The sequence below is a fragment of the Vombatus ursinus genome, unplaced genomic scaffold (genome assembly GCF_900497805.2).
Source record: "Vombatus ursinus unplaced genomic scaffold, bare-nosed wombat genome assembly UNPS02014804.1, whole genome shotgun sequence".
NCBI lineage: Eukaryota > Metazoa > Chordata > Mammalia > Diprotodontia > Vombatidae > Vombatus > Vombatus ursinus.
The window spans coordinates 8,212,568-8,231,867 of NW_020954582.1; the positions used below are offsets into that span (position 1 = coordinate 8,212,568).

General features: G+C 47.0%; 1 protein-coding gene across 1 annotated transcript in view; it reads right to left on the bottom strand.

The window, feature by feature from the left end:
• Positions 1 to 7,579: 7,579 nt before the first annotated feature.
• Positions 7,580 to 19,300, bottom strand: part of CTH (cystathionine gamma-lyase) — a 41,860-nt gene continuing 30,139 nt past the window's right edge. Inside the window, exons 9-12 of the mRNA XM_027874119.1 lie at positions 18,064 to 18,185; positions 16,811 to 16,863; positions 10,341 to 10,479; positions 7,580 to 8,208 (exon numbers count right to left, since the gene is read on the bottom strand). Of these exons, the coding sequence (XP_027729920.1) occupies positions 8,200 to 8,208; positions 10,341 to 10,479; positions 16,811 to 16,863; positions 18,064 to 18,185 (323 nt within the window). The 3' untranslated portion in view covers positions 7,580 to 8,199. The remainder of the gene's footprint in view (positions 8,209 to 10,340; positions 10,480 to 16,810; positions 16,864 to 18,063; positions 18,186 to 19,300) is intronic.

The following is a 19,300-nucleotide window of genomic DNA, read 5'->3' on the forward strand; positions in this document are numbered from 1 at the left end:
GGGCAGTAATTCTTCCCTCGGAAGCGTAATTATGCAACATAGGAATGGCACATGAGGACGCCCCCATTTAGAGGGATGGTGCTCTAGCAATGGGCTAGGGGCTGGGCTCTGCTACTACAGAGGCCTGGAGGACCACCCCCTTGTGGTCAGCGCCAGAGTCAGTAAATGCTTATTAAGCACCTACTGTGTGCCAGGCCCTGTGCTAGGCACTAGGGATACAATGAAAGAGAAAAGTTGGTCCCTGCCCTCAGGAAGCTCCCAGTCTAATGGGGGACACAACCCAAAAAGGGAAGGGGAGCACACCCCACTCGGGCACAATGATGCCCTGCAGCCAGCTGGGAAATGATCTAAGCAGCGGTGAGAAAATGCACCTCTGTCCCTTCGGTGCAGAGGTGGGGAATTACGGGTGTATAATGTTGTACCTAATGTCACATGGGGTCAATGTCTTTAGTAGTGGGTTGGTTTTGGAGAATCAGGTTTTTTTCCCTTTTTTCTTTTTTAATCTTTACACAGAAGAACATACTGGGTCCTCAGAAGGTGTGATACATTCTGAAATTCATGTTATAAAAAAAGACTTCTATGAAACTAAAGTAAACATAAATAAAAATAATTGTAGGCAACAAAGAACACATTAAAAATATCTTCAACTCAATCCTTCCCTTCCAGCTTTTTTCTTTCCTTTCCACGTTTTTTTTTTCTAGTGGTACATCACGAGTCATATTCCAGGCATCACCAGTCTGACACTGACTCTTGAGTTCTGAGGCTCACGGAGGGCTCAGTTCCTGTGCACTTTTTACAGGAGGTGTTTCTGCTCCTGGCAGCTGCTGGCACCTTCTCCCCCCTCCTCACCTGGGACATCCCTCCACCATGCTCGGCCCCTTCTCCCACATACTTGCGTCTATGTGCATGGCACATTCCTTCCGCAGAATACAAGTTCCCTGGGGTCAGAGCTTTTTTTCTGTCTAATAATAATAGAATTTATATAGCATTTTAAAGTTTACAAGTGCCCTATGTCTATCATATCATTTGGTCCTCACCACAACCCTGTGTATAGATGCCATTATTCTTTCTAAATGAGGAGAGGAAGGTGGAGGCTCCCCGAAAGGAAGAGAAGCCAGCGCTGATCAGTGAGGGAAGCCTGTGTGCCCCAAACACATCCACGGGGAACAGCCGCCTCACTGGGCAGCCCGCCCCAAAGCAACGGCTTGGCCAGAAAGGCTCGGGCCTTTGTCCCTCTTCGCTCACGCTCACGGCTGCCGTTTGCGGATGATGACTTTGTTCCATTGGGCGTTTTTTATCTGTGGTCCTCTGTTTTCCCAGCACTTCTCCATCAGCTTCACGTGCCATTCTTGCCGGCTGATCCCGTCCTCTGGCGTTGCCTTCCAGATTTCTGAGGCTGGGCTGAGGGCCTTGGCACACTTGCACACGGTGTGCGCAGGGCTGAAACGAGGCTCCTTCCCCACCTAAGACTGCTTGGTCCCTCGACAGCCAGCTCTCGGGTAGCACTCACCCACAAATGAGACGGATTGTTCTCAGAATAAAACACGGTCCAGGATGCTAGACAACCGGGTGATGAAGTCACCCCAGAATCCTGCAGCCCCAGGAGTTCTCTCTGAGGAGTGCCTGAGCTTAGGAGGCAAAGCAGGGCTTTGGCACCTTCCCTTCAAGGCTGCCCCCCGTGTATGCTGTATTTCCCTGGTATGTAGTTGGCACATTTGTCTCCCCCGCCCCATTAGACTGGGAGTTCCAGAAGGCCAAGACCACGTTTTTGTCATTGTATCCCCAGTGCTTAGCAGAGTGTCTGGAACACAGTAAGGGCTTAATAAGTGTTTAATGTTGATGATGATCAGTCAGATCAGCCTTTAGAAGCCCTTACTGTGCAAAGTGCTGTGGATACAGAGAAAGGTCCCTACCCACCGGGAGTTCAGGGCCTGATGGAGGAGATAACACATGAATAACCACATGAGTGCAGGACAGATACAGGCCAAGGAGTGGGCGTCTCCTACACGGGGCACACACACACCCAGAAAAAAGGGCGCCTGGCAGGCGGGGGTGACCAGGGCTGGGGCTGGAAGGAAGCCAGGGGAACCAGGAGGGAGACACGAGGACGGAGGACATCCCCGCCTTGGGGACGGTCAGAGGACCATGCCTCATCAGGAGGTGGGATGGTAGCGTCAGGAAGAGCCTGCATCTGGCCCAGGGTGGCACCTGCGTCAGTAAAGAAGCGGTCCTGGACAAGCCGTGCCGCACCCATGGGACCGACCGGCTGCCGAGGGCAGGTGGAAGGGGAGAGTCAAGGACGACATCCTGGGGATTGGAAAGATGGCGGTGGTGTCATGAGGAAGTCACAGGGAAGTCTGGAGGAAGGGAGAGTGTGGGGGTCAAGACACCATCCTGGCTGGGCTAAGCTCGAGGTGTTCAGAGACGCCTCATCTGAGACGAGCAGTGGAGCCCAGAAGCGTCTGAAGAGAGACGATGATGCAATCGGCGGCAGCCGTCGGATCCCCAAGTGAAACAGCCTGGGAGAAGGGCCAAGGGGAGCCCCTTTGGGGGACGCCCCCCGCTGGTCGGTGTGATGTGGCCCGCCGTGAGAGCCCAGGGGGAAGGAGAGGGAGGGACAGGTCAACAGCTCGGGGGGTCGGCAGGGGCTTCAAGCTGGAAGAAATCTCAGAGACCACCTGGGCCCACTGCCCCTTCTCATTGCACAAGTGGCTAAGACGATTGGCCAAGCTCACACAGGGAGTGAGTAACCGAGTCGGGACCGGAACTAGGTCCTCGGTCTCCACTGCTGGTTACAGGGGTGTGTGTGTGTGTGTGTGTGTGTGTGTGTGTGGGTGGGTGTGTATGAGAGTGTGTGTGTGGGTGGGGGGGTGTGTATGAGAGTGTGTGTGTGTGTATGTGTGTAAGAATATTAGCTGCTGACTTGGAGACCAGGAAGGTTCCCTTACAGGTTAAATAAAAATTCCTAAAAGAGGTAAAACAAGGTAGTGGTGAGAGGCCTGGGAGATGATCCTGAACTTTTACTATTATTCCACTGTGATCACCTGGGGGAAGGACACATCTATCAATCAATTAACCACTCGACCAAAAAACACTGATTAAGCATTTATGCACCAAGTACTAGACTAAATGCTGGAATTTAATTTAACAAATATATTTTTTTTTTAGGCAATTGGGGTTAAGTGACTTGCCCAGGGTCACACAGCTAGCAAGTGTTATGTGTCTGAGGCTGGATCTGAACTCAGGTCCTCTTGACTCCAGGGTCGGTGCTCTATCCACTTCGCCGTCTAGCTGCCCCCAACAAATATTTATTAAGCACCTACTATGTGCCGGGCACTGAGCTACATGCTGGGGATACAAAGACAACAGAAAAACAAGCCCTGACCTCAAGGCACTCACACCCTAATGGGAAGATACAACCAAGTCACACAGAGGACAGAGCTGGGTTTACAGAACTGTTGTTACTCAGTCGTTTCAGTCGTGCCCAACTCCGTGACCCCATTGGGGTGTCCTTGGCAGACACGGGAGTGGTTCGCCATTTCGCTCTCCTGCTTAGTCTACAGGTGAGGCAACTGAGGCAAGCAGGGTGAAGTGACTTGCCCAGGGTCACCCAGCTAGGAAGTGTCTGAGGCCGGATTTGAACTCAGGAAGATGAGTCTTCCTGACTCCAGGCCTGGCGCTGTGTGCACTATGGCGCCCCCTAGTAGCCCAAAGAGTTGGACTTTGGTCCAAATTCTCATGCCACTGCCGGCTACCCGGATGATCTTAGACCACTCGTGTGACCTCCTTGGGCTTCAGTTTACTCATCTGTAAAAGGAGGGGTTGAACTGGAGGCATTTCCGGCTCTAAACCTGTGACCCTAAGATCAGTCAACACAGAGTTTGTGCAAAGTAGTTTGGTGGTGGAGGAGGAGGAGGGGGAGGGGGTCCTTGGGCCTCAGTTTACTCATCTGTAAAAGGAGGGGTTGAACTGGAGGCATTTCCAGCTCTAAACCTGTGACCCTAAGATCAGTCAACACAGAGTTTGTGCAAAGTAGTTTGGAGGAGGAGGAGGAGGGGGGGGGAGGAGGGGGAGGAGGAGGGGGAGGGGAGGGAGGAGAGCTCAGGAGCCAGGGAAGTGAATACACGGCCCCAGCCTCCAGCGCCTGCAAGGCACGACCCGTGAAACCAGAGCCCTTCACCCTTATATAACGTCGGGTGGCAACCCCCGAGGTGCCAGGCCACGGAGGGGCTTCCCAGCGGTTCACGGCGCTGAGCCTTCGTGTGCGAGGCAGCGACAGCCCTCCTCTCCACGGGGCAGCGGAGAGCACGAGCCTCGGACCCGCATCCTCCCCTACACTCTCTGTGCGACTGTGGGGGCGTCCTGGCATCGCGGATCAGGGGTGGGGGCACCCCAGAAGCCGTCCACCCCCCACCCCGAGGAGAGAGACTTCACCAGTCATTCAGGTAGTGGCTGAGGCAGCCTGGGACGCCCCCGCTGACTTCACATCCAGCCGTGCTTTCGTGACTCTGCCACCCGGAGCTCAGCCTCGTTTCCTTCACCTGTAAAATGGGCTGATCACTGAAGAACCTCCCACTCCCGGCCAGCAGGAGGCTCAACGGCTTGCAAACCTTACAGCGATACGTGCATTCCCCCCGCTACAATGACTTACCCCAGTCTAGAGACAACCTGAGCTTTGCCCCAATTTGTCAGAATCATTCGTCGGTTGGCCAGGTGCTCTGTAAAGATGACCTCATTTGAGTCTCCCAACAACCCAGTAAGGCAGATGCTACTATTATCTCCATTTTACAGATGTATAAACCAAGGCTGGGAGACAACTGGCCTGCCCAGCGTCACACAGCTACAAAGTGTCTTCAGGAAAATCTGAACCCTGGCATCCTCAGTTTCATCATCTGTAAATGGGTGCAAATCACACCCTTGGTAACTACTTCAAAGGATTGTTATGGGGCTCAAATGCAATAATGCAGTTCTTAAAGCAACACACACATCCTTGATTTGGGCACTGGGGCTGGGGACAGACGCAGGACTTCCACTGGTGAAGCTCAGTAATGGTTGCACCACTGCTAGCTGTAGTGAGTTGCCCGGGGGCGCCGCCAGCCAGGGGCACGCAGCCAGTATGTGTCTGAAGCAGGGCTTCAGGTTGGCCTTTACGAGGCCAAGGCTAGCTCCCTGTGCATTAGGCCACAGACCAGCTCAAACTTCCTAAAAGAGGAAACTACGGGACGGTTCAGTGAAACGAGTGGCCAGGACGGGCTTGGACTTCATCAGCGTCTGACTCCAGACGGACAGGGACGAAGCCCTGGATTTGGAGTTCAGATGAATGAGAATCACTTAAAGGAACTGAGGATGTTTGGCCTGGAAAAGACTTGGGGGGAGGGGGCCGTGACTGTCTTCAGGCATTTTACGAGCAGCTGTGCGTGGGGGGTGGGGTGGCTTCTATTGGCCCAGTTTGGCCCCAGAGGGCAGAACCAGGACCAATGAAGAAGCCAATTTAGGTTAGATGGCAGGAATAACTTCTAATCCTTAGTTAGCCCAAAATGGAATGGGCAGCTGCGAGAGATGGTGGGGTCTCCCTCCTCCGAGGTCTTCAAACAGAGGCTGGGCAGCCACTCAGTGAAGATTCCTTTGGTGTGTGGCTTGGACACGCTTGGCCACTGACATGCCTTCCAACTCTCAGATTCTGTGATTTGGCAAAGTCAAAAGACCTCCATTCAAACTTCGGCTCCACCACCACCAAGCCGTGCTACCATGGGCAAATCATTTCTCTCTAGCTCCTGTTTTGTTTCCTACTTTATAAAACAAGAGCATTGGGCTGGATGACCTCTAAGGTCCCTCCCAGTTCAAAATCCCCGTTGCCCCAGCCCTGATTCTTCCATTCCACCAAGTGGGGAGCCAGACCCCTTGAGGAGGCTGTGCTGGTTTTGAGATTCTGAAATTGATTTGGTGAACAAAACATGGAGACTGAATCAAATGCTTTTATTGAAATTGAGAAATCTGACCTTTTCTTCTACTGTTTTTCAAATTCAATCCTGAAGCAATCCATCATTTTCTTTCTTATTCACTGTTTTAAGACGGCTTTCTGGTTGTGTGTGGGGGGGGGGGTTTGTTTTGTGGGTGCCAGAGGAGATGCTGTCTGCATTATTTCACTGTCAAAACTTTCTAAATGTAGATTTTGAGTAATTCCTGAAGCTTTGGAAAAAGTCATATTTATTTTTCTTGGTTCCAAGATGCTTTTTGAGTTTTTCCTACATCCAATAATGTTCCCTCTACCCCAAATGAGGGTAAGGGGCTAGGTTGTGTCATGTTGTAACCTAACAGACTCGTCCATCAGAACTTCAAGAATCTGTGATTTCTTTGGTTTGGGTGATGAGGAAGCAGTACCTCTCTAGGCAGAGAACCTGGGTTCAAATTCTGCCTCTGACATGACCTCTGTTTCAGAGGTTCAGGCGCTCTGTGCCTGTTTCACCATCTTCACAATGGGAATAATAACAATTAATTACCTTCCTCCAGAAGTCCGTCATTCAGTCATTTCAGTCTCTGTGACGCCATGTGGGGTTTTCTTGGCAAAGATACCGAAGCAGTTTGCCATTTCCTTCTCCGGCTCATTTTATAGATGAGGAAACTGAGGCAAACAGGATGAAGTGAACTGCCCAGGGTCTGAGGACAAATTTGAATTCAGGTCTTCCCGACTTCAGGGCCGGTGCTCTATCCACTTAGCCACCTACCTACCCTCCCTCAAGAAGACCGGGGGCGTATGGGATGAGAGCAGGAGTGAGGGGGCTACATTGATAGAGGAAATTCCTACAGCGGGAGGTGCCAATACTGTTGAAACAGCAATCCTTGAAGTACAGGTGGTGAGCAAAGTCTTGGAGGACCTACCTCACAACAGATGCATTTTGTAAGCCCTAGAAACACTAGGAAGTCATCAAGGTACAATCCAAAAGAAGAGATTTAAGAAAGCGACAAGCTGCCCTATCAGTAAAGACCATCTCACATTGGAAAAATCAACTCTTGGCTTCTCTTTGAAGGCTCTCATTCCGGTCTCCCAACCACCCCTAATCCTGAGATTTTGTTTCAGGCTCAATGTAAGAGGAAGGAAGGAGGCAGGTGTGTGGGGCGGGGAGAGGAGCCACCTCCCTTATGGTTCTTTAGAGATCTAAAATGAGATACTGACAATTGACACAAGATGAGTAGGCAAGCCTGAATTTGTGGCCAGAAGGAATCTCAAAAGTGGGAAAAATGCAAAATAAAGACTTCCTTCTGAAATTAGAGAGTGAGTTGGAAGGAGCTCCTGGCTCACTTGCATTTGCCAACACTGCAGAAGAGAAGGCACTGCTTGATTCCCAAAAGGTTCATTCCTTCTGGAAGCGTATCACGCCTTCAAGTAAAAGGGGAAATGTAAAAATCCACTGGGGGAGGGAGGAGGCTCAAATGGCTAGGATATTGACAGGAAGGTGGATCAGAACGCCATTCTGACTGATTTTTAAGAGACCTGTGCAAACTGATGACTGCAACAGAAAGAATTAGCACCTATCAAGGCAAAATTACTATTAGTGGCACCCAATACTGGAACATAAAATACAAAGCAAGGCACATCCGCAATGTATATTTACTAAAAAGAAAAATTAGATTTTAAAGATACAATTTAAAGCTAGTAGAATTTCACATTATGGTTTCAAGTATCTGATTTTGGCATCACACCCATGTTCTGTAAACCACTTAGATGCTCTAGGTACTGTGTGTATAAGCAGAACTCGGAGACTTCATTCAGTCGTGTAACTTGTTCCGAAGGCCATCAAACAACGAATTGCCATCAGAGCATAAAGAGAATAAAAAGACATTTTATGGCATCAACGGAAGACGCAAAATGGCAGAACACAATTTAGCCTCCTTTGATAAGAAGGGAAAGTATAGCCAATAAAGGGAAAAGCATCACCAGAAAGTGACCTGGAATTTCACAACCAGAGAGAGAGAGAGAGAAGATAGCATCTTGAACCATGATGTCCAATCACTGACAATTTAAAGCAGAAAAGGTAATGAGGTGCCTAATGTGGGAGACACTACTGAAAATCTTCAAATGAAAACCACTGGAGGCTCATTAGCAGTCTCTGCAATTAGCGATCTTCTGACCACTTGATCATTCCAGGAATCCAGGCTCTCAGTAGCACGTCTTGGAATTCCAGTTATGGCGCATATAGATTAAGGGTGCTGTGTTAATGAAAGATAAAAAAAAACAACATTATACCCACATGCCAAGAATGTGAAGAAGCAATAGATTCATTCTGTTCAGTCCCAGAGAGCAAACCCAGACCACGTTTGGAAGCTACAGGGATACAAATTTTGCCTTGATATAGCAAAAATTGATTGCTTAGAGGTATCCCAAAATTGAATGAGCTCCATTCAAAGGAAATGAGGCTCTCCCTCACCCTCCCACCGCCAAGTCTGAGTTCCAGTAGAGGCCAGCTGATCACTTGTCAGAGCTGGGTGTCACAGTGGACAGAATTGTGGACTTGAAGAATGGAGCTCCAATCCTGCCTCAGGCATCTGTAAGCTGTGTAGCCCTAGGGAAGTCACAAACTTCCTCTGCTCCCATTTCCTCATCTGTAAAATGGAGGCAATGACAGCATCTGCCTCGAAGGGTCATTACTGCGAGGATCAAATGAAATAATATATACAGGAGTGCTTCCACATGTAGCCCAAGCCTTTGAGCACCATATCCACGCTCCTACTGTCGGCATCCCTGCAAAGACATTCGGGTTCCCTTAACGGCTGGATTAATGATTTCCAAGGGCTCTTTCAACTCCTAATTCTCTGAGTCTATTTCACTTCCTTCAATCAGACTGCCCAGAAGAAGGAAGTACTCTTCCGAGTTTCCTTTCACACTGAATACTCAAAGCACAGACATGGCAGTTCATAAAACATTTTCTGCTAGAAGGAATAAGGTGATGAAACTCTAGGAATTAGACTCCTCTTCCTGCCAAGTTCACAACTAATGAAGTCCTATGCTCTCCACTGCACCCCCACAAAAAAAAAAGGAAGAAAAGAAGGAAAAGGAAAGAGGAGGGGATGGAAGGGAAGGGAAAGGAATGGCAAACTAGGATGGAAAGAAAAGCAAAGAAGAGGGGAGAGAGGAAAGGAAAAGGAAAAGAAAGGAAGAAAAAGGAAGATTAGATCAGGATAACGTCCTTGCTGCTGTTATCCTTGGACTCTGTATCATCTCGTTCATTCAATCATCAAACATGTATGAAGTAGCACTATACCCGTAGCTAGGTTTACAAAGACAAAAGATGACACAGAGTCACTGCCCTCAGCGAACTTTCATTCTACTGAAAGAACATAAGTACAAGTAAGTACAACCCAAGGCAGGTGATTATGGGGCACAGAAAAGTGCAGATGAAGTCTCCGGGAAAATCAAAGGAGGACAGAACACTTTCAAGTGGGAAGGACAGGAGAGCCAAAGGCAGAGAAGTCTCAACTACACTTCTGTTAGCAGAGGCTTGTATAAGCAGAGACCCCTCTTATCAATCACTCCCCCTTCTGAATCTGCTACACCCACTTCCCAAACAAGTCTGAAGGGACCTCTGAAGTCTAGATAAGCTCAAAGCCTACCAGGGAATATGATATTATTTGGTCAGCGTGGGAACTCCTGGTATGGGAACTTCCTTCCACCAGCACAGATCACAACCTACCTTGAAGACCTGAGTTCAAATGTGACCTCTGATGCTTACTATTTGTAGGACTTCGGGCATATCACTTAACCAGTGTCTCACTCAATTCCCTCATCTGTAAAATGAGGATTATAATAGCACCTACCTCCCTGGGTTGTTGTAAGGATCAAATGAAATAATATTTGTAAATCACCCTGCATGTAGTAGCCATTTCACAAATGTTTGTTTGCTTACTTCCTTCCTCTAATCTATGAGGTAGCAGATTAAGTCCTAGGAAACTGCCCGAGGCACATAGAGTTTACGTAACTTGCCCTGGGCCTCAAAGGAGGACAATGACCCTGTATCTTCCTAACTTCAAGGCCAGTGCTGTATCTACTTATACTATATGGCTTCTTATCAATAAATTACCTTTAAGTTAGTTTATTAAAATAGCTGATACTACATGCAGGCCAATTCTCATCTATTCTGAAGCAGTGTGATATAACAGAATAAGCACTTATTCCAGAGTCGCAGGCCATGGCTTCATATCCTAGGACCTTGGACCAGTCACTTACTTTCCCTGGGCCTCAGTTTCCTTTCTAGAGCTGGGATCCTCTAAATCTCTCTTCTACAATGCCTTCCTGCCAGGCAAAACTCCACCTGAGAAAAGGCCAGTCTAGAGAAAGAACTTACAGCAGCCTTCAAAGCCTGATCGAGGTCCTCTAAGAGATCCTCTACGTCCTCCAAGCCAACGGAGAGCCGGATGAGAGTATCGCTGATTCCCAGCTCCTGCCTTTCTTCTTCAGGCACCGAGGCATGAGTCATGATGGCCCTGGCAAGGGAAAGAAGCACACATCAGTGAATGGGGCAGGATTCCTTCACCCCTCGCCATATGCAAAGCATCTTTTCCTTTGACTTATTCCCTGCTCGTTCCAAAAGTCAATGAAACAATATTCTTGTCTGACTGTTCCAATCTAACCTCCCTGGGCCTCAGTTTCCTCATCTGTAAAAAGAGAGGGCATGGCTAGATCATCTCTAAATCCTTTCTAGCTCCACACCTCTACAATTCTATGTCATCAATGGCTGTATCACTGCGAGTTTTATTTGCATCATCAAACATTTACTGGGCAAACAGTAGACCTAAAGCTGTGTCCTAATCAATTGTTGCAGTACATAATGGGGGAGGCAAGAGTAGACGAGAAAAGGACACTGGCTGAAGGGGAGCTTAGCGGCCTGCAAGCTCAATGTAAATTTGCTCCTTCATTTTAAGTCAGGAAAGCTCAAGGTTTATTGACTTCGTCTTTTGGAAAAAGAGCAAAATCTGTTTCTCCTCCAATTTTTAAGATTTCCTTTTTTTATGATTACTCAGGGTTTGTTGATTTGTTGAAGACTCTACATGAATTAACAGCATATGAACATGTCACTACCAGGTGACCCGGCAGTCCCAAAGGCTGACGTGATCTTGGACTGCATCTGTAAAACAAGGTCCCACTCCACTCTGCCCTTAAAAAAAACACTGTGAGACTCCAAGGAGCTGTAAGCCATAGCCCCAGTGTGAAGGATCTGTCCTTAACTAACCAGAGAGGAAGGTCTTGTTTGGGTTTGTTTTTTAATCTAAAGCTCTGATTTCGTAGAATCCTAGGGATAATCAGTTTAGACACAGGAAGGAGTCAAGGGGCCCTAACCTAGTCTCAACCCTTCATTTCACAAACAAGCACCTGGGGTCCCGAAAAGTTAATTTGCCGAAGGTCACTTGTAAGCAAGCTAGGTATCGGAATGGATTAAGTGCTGGGTCTGGAGTCAGGATGATCTGAGTTCAAATCCAGCCTCAATTACTAGCAGTGTGACCCTGGGGAAGTCACTTCACCACTGTCTACCTCAGTTTTCTTATCTGTAAAATGGGGATAATCATAGCACCTACGTGCCCCCAGTTGTTGTGAGGTTCAAATGAGTAAATCTTTGTGAAGCACTTTGGAAACCTTAAAGTGTTACATGAAAGCTAGTCATTGTTATTATTATTATTATTGTCATGGTAGAACGGAAGAAAGTCTAGTTTCTAACACAGAGCCTCCTATTTGAAATTCAGTCTTCTTTTCCACTGTGCTATACTGCTAAGTAAAAGTTCTAATGAAAAAAAAAAGTTCTAGTGAGGGTGCATCCTCCATAGATGCAAATGGGCCTGGGGCACGAGAGGTTAAGTAATAGCAGTAATGACGGTGATGATGATGATATAATAGCATTTATAGAGCGCCTACTATGTGCCAGGGACTGTGCTAAGTGCTTTACAAATATTATCTCACTGTATCCTTACAAACCTGCAAGATAGGTGCTATCTATTAGCCTCACTTTGTAAATGAGTGGTGAAGTGACATGCCTACAGTCACACAGCTAGCCAGTATCTGAGGGTGGATTTGAACGCAGGTCTTCCTGACTCCAAGGTCAGCCTTCTATTTATCACACTATGCTGAATGTCTACAAGACAGTATATATATATGCAGCTTTTTAAAAAGCACAGTTAATAATACCAAGGAAAATATAGACAGTGAGAGTTGTAAACCTTCAAAGGTGGAAAAAATAATGACTTTTCTTTGCAGCCCCAGCCCTTCCCACAGCGCCTGGCACACAGTAGGTACTTAATAAATGCTTGTTGACTTGACTTCCAGGCTGGGATGGAAGGGCATGACTGGATTATCTCCTTGGACCAGAACCAAGTCTCCACCGCCACAAACCTTGATGGCGCTCCTCCGTGCGCCTCCTAATTATTGGAATGAGGGCTGACAGCACAATCATCACCGACACGCATGTGCCGCCTGAACGGCAACAAAGGGTTCGGCCTTCGCCCTCCATCAAAGGAGCAGCCCTGTCTTCACCTAAGCTCAGGTCTGCTGGAGGTGAGCAAGCTCTACTGGGAGCTGCCTCCTTCCTCACCCACATGGAGGGCTCTTCTCATCCCAACATCCTCAGGGACGCTCTGCTCTGGGGAGGGTTTCTCTTTCCTCAACACTACTACACTGAGACAGACCAGAGCTGGGCTGAAGGAGGGAAGGGCAGTCTGGCCTTGACTTGAATCTGGGAGTCTTCCTTCCCGACAGCTCTAAATCCACCCCACCCCACCCCAACCCATACTCCACAAAGCCTGCCAAAAAAAACAAAAAAATCAAGGAGAATCTTTGTGTTCAGTAATAGAATCTTGAAAGAATTCCATTAAACATTGAGGAGTTCCTAAAAATTTACATCTATAACTGGCTTTTTTTTTTTAATTCAGGCAGGTGATTTCTTGAGTGTAGGGAACTTCCGGCACGGAAACCCCATCTATTAGTGCAAATTGTCAACTCATCTGTAACTTAGTGCTAGAAAGCTATTGAAATTTCAGGGGACTTTACCCTTAGTTAGTCATGGTGGGCTGAGGATATTGCAGATGGAACACTGCACCTCCAGTCAGGGAGGACTTTAAGCTCAAATTCTGCCACAGATACTGACTAGTTGGGGGATCTGGACAAGTCACTTAGCTGCCTCACTTTCCCCAAGTACAAAATGGGGATAAACATAGCACTTACATCATAGGGTTGTTGTGAGGATCAAATGAAGTATTTGTACAAAGTGTTTATGCCTGGCACATGGTAGGTATTACTGAAGAGCTAAATGCTTATTCCCCTTATGCGTCAGAGGTAAGGCTTGAACCCAAGTATTCCTGACTCCAAGGTCAGTTGTATCCATGTGCTACTTATAGAAATGCTTTACAATTTCAACTGCCATTTATAGAAGTATTTTTAAAAATTTCCAAAGTCCTTTACACCTCTCATTTGAGATAGGTACTGTGGGTATTATATTTCCATTCTATGTGAGAGGAAACTGAGGCGCAGCAAAGTGACCCGCATCTGTATGGTCTCAGCCAGTGTCAGAGGCAGGATTTGAAGGAGTTTTCCGGAATCCAAAAACGCTCTGCCTTAGATTGTGCAGCAGCCTCTGACCATCACTGTCTCTGAACACGTATGCAGATCATATCTGTGCATGTATGGACACATACATACATGCATACACACATATGCACATGCACCAGGACATGCTGGGAAATATTGAATTGACTCTCTGGGAAATAAAATATACACACGATATATTTTTAAGTTTAAATGGCACGATTGCCATCTTCTCCATCACTTTCTTACGTCTACACAAACAACAAAGGAGTAGCGCTAAGTCGTAGGGTCTTAAGCTGAAAATTTAACAATCGACTCTTAGGAGCTGGCCCGTCTGAACTGGCCCCAGCATGCTCCTGTGTGTGTACTGTACACAGATACATACATGTAGAAAGAGATGAGTGTGAGTGACAGAGACAGAGGCAGAGACGCAGTACCAGAGCCCAGATCTGTGACCTCATCCATATGGTAATCGCAGCTGAATTTATACAGCACTTACACACACACACACACACACACACTGCATTTGATTCCCATAATACCTAGAGGCAGGTACTCACATTAGCCCCATTTTACAAAAAACTCCCTCTGCTAATACAGATTGGCAGCTTCTTTCGGGTGAGGCAACTGGGGTTAAGTGACTTGCCCAGGGTCACACAGCTAGTGTGATGTGTCTGAGGCTGCATTTGATCTCAGGTCCTCCCGACTCCAGGGCTGGTGCCTCCTAGCTGCTCCCCGCAACTTCTTTCTAACCTGGAGCCTCCATGGGCTGCCAGCCTGGGGCACTGAGAAGTTCATCCACTAAGTGATTTGCCCAGATCACACAGTCTAATGTGTCTTAGATGGGCTTCAAAACCAGGTGTTCCTGCCTCCAAGGCCAGCCCTCAATCCCCTACACTGCGCTGTTCCTCACCTACAGACAGATGTATGCACACATGTGTACACATATATGTGTATGTGTGTATACATATATATTTGCCTGTGGATTTGCCAAGTTCGTATATTTGTATATACACTTCATTACATCAGTGAATCTGTAATCTTCCCAAGGGAAGACACAGTGGGGCCTCCCTCCAACCACATTTTCTGAGGATTAAAAACAAAATGATTTTATATGTTGAGTGTGCCCTCTAGTGTCCTCACAAGACTAGCAGGCATCTTTTGGAACCGTTGGCTATTAAGGAGTTTCACATATCTCATCCAACGTTATTCACAAATACTGGACACCAGCATTCGACATGATCACCTGGAAGTCAGAAGCCCAGACAGGCAGGCCGGGTGCAGAGCCTTGCAATGAACCACTCTCACAGGAAGGGCTCCCTCTTCCCAAAACCACCAATATCTCAAGGATCCTGGGGAAAACAGAGCTTTCTTCTTACATCGCGTCTTCCATCTTCAATCTGCCCCAGGACCACAGGCACAAGGACGGTACAAAGAGACTTGGGGGGACATCTGGGTTCTCATCTAGGCTCTGTGACTAACTTGACATATAACTGTGGGCAAATCACCTCCTCCACCATCCAGGCCTCCAACTGCCTCCTCTCTCAAGGGGAGGGGTTGGGCCGAAGCTTCCCTAGGGTTTCCTCCAGCTCTTAACATGCTATGCGCGACACTGGTGGTTATTGTAATGGGTTATCCATGAGCCTTAAGAAATGATAAAGCAGGCTAAATAGAAAGAACGTGAAAAGACTTACAGGAACTAATAACAAAGTGAAACAAGCAAAGCCAGGAGAAAGTATGTGCACAACAATGACTACAACGACGCAAATGGAAAGAACCAGCAGCGAGTAACTGAAATTGGATGTTGGGAAATGATGGAGAATAGGCCTGGCCCTGCGCCTGTACAGAGGAGGGGCGCTGGCATCCAGGGGATGGGCCATTGCACACGGCCGATTTTTCCAACACGTGGCCCCTTCTAGTACCTCTGAACCTGTGAACCGTGGATCTTGCCCCTTTTCTGGTTCGTTAAGACAACAAAGTCTTCTTACACCCTGGGACTAAGCTGGGGTTTTCTTGGCAAAGACACTGGAGTGGTTGGCCATTTCCTTCTCTGGCTCATTTTATAGATAAGGAACTGAGACAAACAGGGTTAAATGACAGGGTCATGCAGCTAGTAAGTATCTGTGACCAGATTTGAACTCAGGTCTTCCTGACTCCAGGAATGATGCTCTCTACCCACTGTGCCACCTATCAACCTCATACTCATAGATTATCCCATGTGCAGATTCCTGCCTATGGAATGCCTTCAGGGGGCTTGCACACCTTTTAAAGATACTAAATAAACTATCATTAATCATCTGAATGCATGCATGTCATCGTAGAGGAAGAAATGGCAATATAAAGAACCGAGAGAAACATGAAGGGCCGTATGAACTGATGAAGAGTGAAGTTAAATGGCAGCAAAAGAACATGGCGCACGGTGATGACAACAGTGTCAATGGCGAGCTCACTAACAGCCAAATGTGAGCCTGGAGAACAAATAACGGTGCACAGCTCCCTCACAGAGCAAGCAAGTGGGGGGCTGCATTGGCAGAACGTTGAATACACTGCCAGGCGTCTTCATTTCATTTTGCTTTTTTAATTTGTTCTAAAGGAGGTAGAAGATGGGTGATGGAGGAGGGATGTCTATATCCAGAAAATGGTTGTTATTCAATAACAGAAATCATCGATAAACTGGGAAAGTAAAATAAAGGAATGGGTGGTAAGCAGTTGTAGGTAATTGAGAGGCAGCACAATACAGAGAAAGAGGTTTGGCTTTGGAGTTAGAGAACTTGGCTCTGAATCTGGCTGAGCTCTTCCATTCTGAACTTGGATCAATCACTTTGCCACTATAGGCTTCCGTTTACTCAACCGTAAAATACTGAGAGTTGGCTAAATGACTTGCTAAAGTCCCTTGCAACTCTAAATCTATGATCCTACGAATTGAAGACCAGAATTCAAAGCTTGCCCAAGTTTGAGTTCCTGGACCACTCATTTAGCTCTTTCTTTGTCTATAAAATGGAATTGATAATCTCTGTGGTCCCTACATTACAGGAATGTTGGGAGGAAAGTGCTCTGTAACATCCCAAGTATCTGCCTCCTACTGAGAATCTACTATAAACTCAAGTCTTACATTATTTGCTACTTATAGCAATCCGGCCACCAATTCACAAGCCTTTGTGAAGCGCATACTGTGTCCCAAGCACTGTCCAAGGTGCTGAGGAGACAAAGGGGGAAAACAGTATATAACAACTGAAAGCAACTTACGGAAGCTCGACAAGACTTTCATATCCTCCCAGACTCTCGGCCAACATGAAGATCTACAGCAAAAGACACCAAAAGTGAAATCTCCTGGGAAACCAGAACTACTGAGAACTTCTACAAAGGCAAAAAGTAAAATAAAATCTTTTCATGACAGTGATCTGGGGCTGGGACTGGGGCTGGGGCGAACCACAAGCAGTCCAGGAAAAGAAAGAGGATCTAAACTGGAATTCCCATGACCTGTGATTACCCATACTTCAGAATATACGAATGACGCCTATGGCCACAAAACACGCCCAGGACAAGAAGCGATCAGAGTGCACAGGCTTGTTTTAGACAATGGAGAATTTCTTCATGTACAAACATGCTCTCAGAAAGGACGATAAGTACCAGGAGAACTTTCTGTTTTTTCTTTGTTATTCTATTATAACTATCTATCTGTGGGCCGTAATGGCCAGAATGTTGAGCCCTGTGCTTCTCTGTGTCCTGCTGCAGGGATGTTCAAAACAAATCTTACAAAATCTTTACATTTCAACTTTTAAGGGGGTAAACTTAAAATATGTAGTTATTGAGATACTGGAGGATCAGAACTTGGGAATCAGGACACCCCAGATCAAGTCTCATTTCTATTTCTTGTGTGAACGTGGCCAACTCAACTGACTTCTCCAAACCTCTGTTTTTTCACCTGTAAAGTGAGTATAATACCTTCCACCTCTGCTGCCTACCTTCTATGCGACTTCTGGCAAGTCACATAACTTCCCTCAGTTTCCTTATCTGTAAGGAGGTTGACCTCTGACATCTGTTCCTGCTCCAAACTGATGATGCTATGATTCCATGACCTACCTCACAGAATTGCTATGAAGACAACACTGTGTAAATCAGTTATTACTATCATGCTGTTTTTAGAGGTAAGAATAGTAATGTTTATATATACATCATATATAATATTTATATGTACATTATATATTTATATATACATGACACATCTAATATTTATATAGTGCTTTTAAGTTTGCAAAGCATTTTACATACATCATCTCACTGGAGACAACAACTATGTGAAGCAGGCAACACCACTTTACAAATGAAGAAACTGAGGCACCAAGAGGTTAAATGACTTGCCCTTGTTCACACAGCCACAAAGCATTTCTGATATCCAGGCTGGCTGGCTCTCTACCCACTGCCCCATACTGCCTCTAGTGAGACCTTCAGGTGCCCGCAAACCCCACCAGTATTGGTCTGGGCTGATACATCCTCACCTTTAGGTTCTTAAGGAAGGCTTCTGCATGTGCGACCTCACCCTTGATATAAAAGGTGATCATTCCAGGGCAGCCTGTGCACTGGCGCTGAGTCAGCTCATACTGAGGATGAGATGGAAGACCTGCAATCATCAAGTTCAAATTCTTACTAGAAAATATAACTCAGGCTCTAAAGTAATGATGCTGGACATTTACATGGGGCTTTAAAATCTGCAAAGTGCATTACAAGTATAAGCTCACTTGAGCCCCCCAAGAACCCTGTGATAATATTTGATACCACAAGAATTATCAGTCCCACTTTACTGATGAGGAAACTGAGGCTCACAGAGGTTAATCAGAATCTTACTGTTCAGGGATACAAACCTCTGACTGCCCCTGCCAAAGGCAGCCACATGAGGGCAGCTGCAAGCGAGGAAGGCTAGGAGGGAATGTCAGTGAGTCGGTATAAAGTGGACCAGGCTGTTAGGTATGAACTGGGAGACGGGCGTCATGCTGCTTCAGAAAAAGTACCGCACTTAAAGAGTCGGGAGACACTTGGGTTCAAAGCCTGCCAATGACCAAGTCACTCACCCTCTGAGCCATACCGTTCTCATCTGAAAAATGGGAGGATTGAGAGGCTTCCTGTACAGGGCTAAATCTAAGTGAGGGTCAAATCAGATCATGGAAAATGTAAGGTAGGCCCTAAATGTCAGCTATTATCCCAGTGACACTGACCCCCTGGCTGTTCCCTATGTCCCGACTACAGGCATGTTCTCTGGCTGTCCCTCATGCTGGAATGCTCCCCCTCCCTGCTCATCTCTTCCTCCCAGCTTTCCCGGCTCCCTCCAAGTCCCAATTAAAATCCTACCTTCTATAGGATGCCTTTCCCTAGCCCCCCTTAATGCTTATTAATTAATTAATAAATGCTTATTGACCGACTAACTGCTGAGGGATAGGGATTGGACCTATGCCCATTTGTGACATCACAAATACGGAGGAAACCCTGGTGAGGAACCGCCCTCTCTCAAAGCAGAGTGACTCTTTCTGTGACTCCATCAGAATGGAGAGTGCAGCGTCGTGCTAAGGTCACCTGGCCAGTTTGGGCCAGAGGCAGGACCCCTCTATTTGCAATGCCTTCTGCTGCTGATGACTCCAATAATACTAATCATTCCAATGAGTAGGATTGCTGCTGCTGCTGTTGTCTGCTGTTCTGTAACTTCAACACCAAGGCCCTACCGCCCTGGACAGCTCCAGTAGG